The sequence below is a fragment of the Drosophila rhopaloa genome, unplaced genomic scaffold, assembly GCF_018152115.1.
Source record: "Drosophila rhopaloa isolate 14029-0021.01 unplaced genomic scaffold, ASM1815211v1 contig_3, whole genome shotgun sequence".
In the NCBI taxonomy this organism is placed as follows: Eukaryota; Metazoa; Arthropoda; class Insecta; order Diptera; family Drosophilidae; genus Drosophila; species Drosophila rhopaloa.
The window spans coordinates 10,093,625-10,099,758 of NW_025335123.1; the positions used below are offsets into that span (position 1 = coordinate 10,093,625).

General features: G+C 47.7%; 1 protein-coding gene across 2 annotated transcripts; it reads left to right on the forward strand.

The window, feature by feature from the left end:
• Positions 1–581: 581 nt before the first annotated feature.
• On the forward strand, positions 582–5,952 carry LOC108049867. 2 transcript variants are annotated; one of them, XM_017131241.1, is made up of 13 exons: positions 582–1,077; positions 1,148–1,197; positions 1,268–1,463; positions 1,524–2,517; positions 2,591–2,725; positions 2,791–3,002; positions 3,062–3,133; positions 3,207–3,484; positions 3,542–3,722; positions 3,778–4,026; positions 4,084–4,503; positions 4,557–4,733; positions 4,795–5,952. In XM_017131241.1, the coding sequence occupies exons 1-13, from the start codon at positions 1,042–1,044 to the stop codon at positions 4,945–4,947; spliced, it is 3,153 nt and encodes a 1,050-aa protein (XP_016986730.1). In that variant the 5' UTR covers positions 582–1,041; the 3' UTR covers positions 4,948–5,952. The 2 variants fall into 2 exon arrangements, with proteins under 2 accessions (XP_016986730.1, XP_016986731.1); XM_017131242.1 differs by lacking the exons at positions 3,542–3,722; positions 3,778–4,026; positions 4,084–4,503; positions 4,557–4,733; positions 4,795–5,952 and having other exon boundaries at positions 3,062–3,128; positions 3,207–3,272.
• The last annotated feature ends 182 nt before the right edge of the window (positions 5,953–6,134 follow it).

Below are 6,134 nucleotides of genomic sequence, written 5' to 3' on the forward strand. Positions count from 1 at the left end.
TGATTAAAATATGGATTATAACTTTCAAGATAAATTAGTGAAATTTTAGAAGCTGGGAAATAATTTAGGCTTTAAAATTACTTATTACAGTCAATAATCTTCAAAATTGCACATATATTAAAAGCACTTAAGCTGATTTAGACCTTTAGCTTGGGAAGCTTAAATAAATAAATGTCTACTATATCCTTTGCCCTCTAAAGGATTTCGTTAATTGCAAGTGTATTATAAATCAATGTCTATTTGCTTGCTAAGCTCAAAGTTCGGTTATAATGTTCTATTTAGTGATATAAGCTCTATCCAAAGAAGAAACCCAAGTTTTCCGTATCAAATGTTGTGGTGAACTCAGTTACGTCAATGGATAACAGCCAGTGAGTTTCCTGTCCAACGTCATAAGACTCGTGCGTGTTGTTTGGCCAAAGATTCCATGGAAGAGTTAGTGTTCGGACGTGGGTGGCCAATCCACCCACCCACGTACATTTTCCGCTTTTCCCAAAGCTTTTCCGCTGAAGCTTTGTCAGCTGCTGCAAAGCTCGTTGGTTGGACGTCAGGATGTGAGAACAGCCGGAGGAGCGAGAGCGATTCGCAGCGAGCGAGGACTCGGACTCGATTCGGACTCGGACTCGGACTCGGACCTCGACTCGCTGGAATTGGAATCCTTGCAGAGCTGCAGAGCGGCAGAGGAGCGGAGGCAGCAACAGCAGCAACAGCGGCAGCGCAGTTACAGTCATTGGCAACAACAAATACATACACATGCACAACACTCGCACATCGATATCCGTATCCAGAAGAGGTCCTTTCTAGAGGCAGGAAAAAAAGTGGACGCAACTCCTTGTCGGATCGGGTGGAGCATGGAAATTGGTCACTCCTGGTTCACAGCTGGCCCAGTGACTCGCAGGTGCTAGGAAAACATCAGCCGCTCAACAACCCACAAAAGCACACGAACACACACTCACCCACTCACAAACACTCGCCCACTCGGCCAGGATACATGGCTCTACTCGGGATTAGGCAACTACCAGGTCACTGAAAACGGAGGAAGCCATGGCACTGGTGCACACGTTCCTGGGCACCTGGGAGGTGAGTTACTTCCTGACACCCACCCTGTTCTATCTCCACACACACACTCGACCATCTTCCGTGTTCCCAGATTGTGTGCTGCACCTTCGAGGGAAAGCGGGAGCTGTCCGGCTTGGAGGGGTAAGTGGTCATCCCAAAAACATGCAACGCACACACACCTGCTAACCTCCACCCCCACCCCACTTCCTAGCATTAAATTCCGATTGGACGATACCAGCGACATTACCTGGTACAATGACCTGGTCAGTCCGCTGCCCGAGTCCAAAGACTGCGGCTCCTTCTGCGAATCGGCCAGCGTACTCTTCAGTTGCGAGACCTTCGACGTCCATGAGATCAATCCTCGCCTCGTTTTCGGAGCCTTTGCCGGCCACAGCATTGAGTTTAGCGTGAGTATCCTTGAGCGGTAGATCTCCTTCGGGACTCCAATCTGTCTCACCCTTTCGCAGACCAACACGCTAACGCCGACTGATACACTGGTGCTGAGCTGCGAGAACTGGTATGCCGTCGAGTGCAAGCGCCTGCAGGATGGCCAGGCTGCTGGCCAGGAGAAGCAACTGAGCTTCGGCGAGGCCCTGCAGGAGTCCTACTTCAGCGACGTGGTGGTAAAGAGCTCCGGCGGACTGGAGTACGCCCTGCATGCCTCCATACTGCGGCTCAACGGGTTCGATTGCAGCATGTGCGTGAACAGTGCCCCGCCTTCGGCGACCGTTCGTCCGACCAGGACCTGCCACAGTGGCCCAAACACCCCGAATCCGATAAGGATTTCCGTGGCACCGGCCAACGATGACGGCCATGACAAGTCCCTGCCGCGGTTGAATCTCTCGCCCATTTATTTGCAACCGCCCTGTGACTTCCAGGCGATGCCGTCGTCCGGCTTGGGCGTCCAGCGAATGCATCAGTTTAGCAGCAGCTTCAACTGCTTGAGCAATGGCAATGCCGGGGACTCGGAGGCGTCGGTGGTCAGGACCACGAATCTGTTGAGCCTAGAATGTGGCGGTGGCGGGATGTACCGCCTGCCGCCCACCTCGCATTCCGATTCGCATCTGGAAACGTCACAGTCGCATTGCAAGAACATTTTCAACTTTTGCCAGGACCTGATGCTGCAGCCCACACCCACACCCCTGCCACCGACCGCTGGACTGGCCATCTGCAGCATCCGGAGGCCACCGCTGTCGCCGTACCGCGCACGCAGTCCCTCGCCCTTCCCCAGCTCCATGGACACGCCGCCGTCGTCGCCCCTCACGCCCGTCGGCGTCCTGTGCAACCTGCCCACCTTCCTCCTGGGCCCCATCCTACACTGGCTGTACACGGAGTCACTGCTCCCGGACCTCGACGAGGACGTGTGCGAGAAGCTAATCGGCTTTGCCGAATCCCAGCCGTCGCTGACCAAACTAGTGGAGCCGACTCGCAAGTACCTGCGACTATTGAGACTCAAAAAATGTGAGTATTACAGGCCATCAACTGTATTACCTTACTATATAAACTGGCCCAAATCCTTGCCGATAACTTTCAGTTGTGGTCAACGTTACTATGGATCTGCACGGCATTCTCAACAGGGTTATACAGTGCTTAAATCCCGGAAATATTACCCGCGATCCAACGCAGCTCTATGCAACATTTCAGGATGCCTTGCGCGAATGTGCCATTGGTAAGTTCAGTGGGCTGTTTTCAGATTGCAGGACAAGATCTAGATAGGACTAATTATCCCTGCAGGCTGCGCCAAGGTGCTTCAGTTCTGTAACATTTTCATTACGGATGCCACACACATGACGCGATATCAAAAGAACGAAATTGTCAAGTACATACGAACCCGCATCCCAATTTTCATGTCGCAAGTTCAACAGCTGCTACGGAACGTACTGGGAGTCTTTGTCGGTCTAAGTGTCGACGAAAAAGCCGAATTGGTGAATTATCTTGTACCTGAAGTGAGAGCACTCCAGTGATTGTAATGGAATTATGAAAACTGATCTACCTTATCCTACAGATCGAATCAACCTTATTTGTACTGACCGCTGTGATAGAGGAAATCAAAAACTCACTGGAAATCATGTGTAAGGTGAGTTGGGGATAGAATTGTTAAGGGTTTTAGGGGCCTATCACCTGGGTATAAACTACTTCTTAATTTGTAGGACCTGAAGTGTTCCCACTTGGATCTCCCCCTACAAGAACAGCAGGCAGACGATGCGATTGTCATGCAATTGCAGATCTCGGATGGAGGCGAACCCTCGCCACGACCTCGTCGCGGTGCTCCCGTGGGTCTAACGCTCTATGACAATCTCACGGACAAACAGCGCCTGAGTTCGGCGGAGAATGACCTGAAATTCGTTCTCTACATGTACGAAGTGCGAAAAATGCGCGACATCTACGGCCGTATTGTGGCGGCCCTTGAAATAATCAAGGACAAAAAGTGAGTTACTATCGTTTAATCATCGGAGGCCATCATCATTCACTTTTACTCCTGCAGGAGCACCTTCTGCGAAATGGATTTTTTGAGCAAAAGTAGCACAATCAACCAGAACCTCGAACAACTGATCATGGACATTCCCGCTTACATCTTCATAGTGGAGAACCTATCCGATCGACTCGACGACAAATTGGGTTGGAAGGAGTTCAAGTTTTGCTTCAAGCTGGCCACCAGTCAGATAGTAAGTGATTGAGCTATTCGTTATCCTGGATGTTCCTACCGTGTATTACCCACAGAATGGCGTCATTGCAAAACTACTGGATCACAAGGATGCCCTGCGGGATGCTATTAGCCAGATATGTTCGCTGGTGCGAAAACAGGAATTCACTCAGTCCGTAATTGAGCTGGGATTGCTGGAAGGCTCCAGTGGGCTGTCTAGCAATTTAAAAATGGCTGATCACGAGAACAACCTAAATCAGGGGCTTTGCGATAAGGAGGCGATCTATTTGGATCGCAAACAATACTACGATTATAATAGCATTAAGGTAATTTGTTTGTTGCTTAAGCTTGTATCTAACTAACGATTTGCTGTACACCCCAAGTTGAATCTCATTCGCCACCTGTGTGAGCCACCTATTGCGGCCAGTAGCAATCTCTCGAAGAACGCCCTGCGTCTGCTGCACTCCACCCAGCTGGCCGACATGGAGTTCGAGGTGCACACCTTTGCTGCTGGGAAGACAGAGACCGCCAGTGGGGAGTCGGCAGCGAAGGTCCTTCAGGTGCACAGCTTCAAGGCGCATCGGGTGATCGTTGCCGCTCGCTGCGAGTGGTTCAAAAAGGCCCTGATGTCGGGCATGCAGGAGTCCATCAATCGAAAGGTCATCATCACAGACACCTCTCCCGTAATCTTTCGACGCCTGCTCCTCTACCTCTACGGTGCTCCCATCGATCGAACAGTGGGCGCCGAGCAGGTGTGCGAGCTAATGCTCTTGGCAGATCGTTACTCCATAGATGATCTTAAGGTGAGATCGGTACGTTGCAATCAAGCTACAACTAATCTACACAAAACAAACAGGAATTGTGCGAAAACACCCTATACTCTTTAATTGACGAGGAATCCGTGGTCTGCCTTCTGGGCATTGCGGATCGCTATATGGCCACTGCTCTGAAGTCGAAATGTCTTTCTTTTCTCTCGCAACATGCGCAACTGACCAAGTGTGAAATGTTCAAGGAATTGCCCCAGACACTTCAGGTGAGCGTATACTTATGTCGGCTATACCCAACGATATTTGACCACGCTGTTACCCTTTCAGCTAGAGGTTATGGATTTGATACATTGGTTTGGACGTGTCTCAGAGCCGTGGAACGATCGGGGATTCAAGCCGCGCAGCAGCTCGCGCCACAGCCTCAAGAGTCCTTCGAAGCCGCGCTCGCGATCCCGCAAGTCCTCGCCCTCCTACATGTGACGCCGACAAAGCGCCATTGAACACACGAATGCCAACTTCTTGTGATAATTTTAGAAGACTTCGCAATCCAGATCCGGATAAAATAGTCAGTAAGGAGTAGGGGAGAGCATGGTATATAGGACGATAGCTCAGTGAGTTTAGACTTTACAGGGCGAGGAGGAGGTAGTCGAAATCAGTTACAGGAATGACCGGGACTCTGACTCTCGTCTCTGCTTTGGTGAAACGCCACCGGAGCAGAACGACTAACCACAATATCAAGCCAAATAGCAAGAGGCAAACATGACCTGATTTTAATGAGTTTTACTTAGTTCACTAGTAGATAGATAGGAATTCGACGTATAACTTGCATTCAAATTTCTCTATAATTAATTGATTTATGTAGGGAACCTGTTTTCCAAGACCACTGGGTGTTGGGAACCAGTTTGAAAACTTTGATATTGCATCCGGACAACAAAATTACATTTAAAGATCGAATAGATTTAGAAAACGGATAGTAACAAGCAATTGGCAGATACGTTATGTAAATACACAAATGATTAGTATAGAAAGGCTTTTCAAAACCACTCCTTTATTTCGATATTTTTCCTTTTGAGGTCCACTTGTGAGGTAGGTTAGTTGTACACTTGTAGTCTGACCGGTAGGTAGAATTTAGTCCTTTGGAAAAGCCAAAGTGAATAATTGTTTTGTATTGGGCGAACGGAATATTGACAAAATGCATAATACAACAAAATTCGGTACACCGAATATTAAGTGCTACACTATTGTAAAATAACTAGTGTATTTTGACATATAGTGACATATTCAATTTAACATTAGACTATTAACCGCGAGACCTATTCTCATATAGTCTTATGGGTAGGGGACGGATTTGAGGTAACGACAGCAGCGTATTTTTTCATTAAATTTGAAAGCGTATCAAATTAAAAGAATATATGTACAAATATTATGTGTAAATTATATTATTGTACTAATTCAATACATTTCTTGTTGTCTTTTTAAAACATATCACAAAATAACTCTTTTTATTAGATACCAATAATAAAATGTACGTATGTAAGTAACGGAAGTAAAAAAGAAAGTTGTTTGAAAAGTTGAATGCTCCAAATGCGTATTACGGCAAAAGTTTGATTAGAGTAAAGCAACCACCACTAAATTTCCAAATGAAAACAAAAGTTTAAAAACAAAAA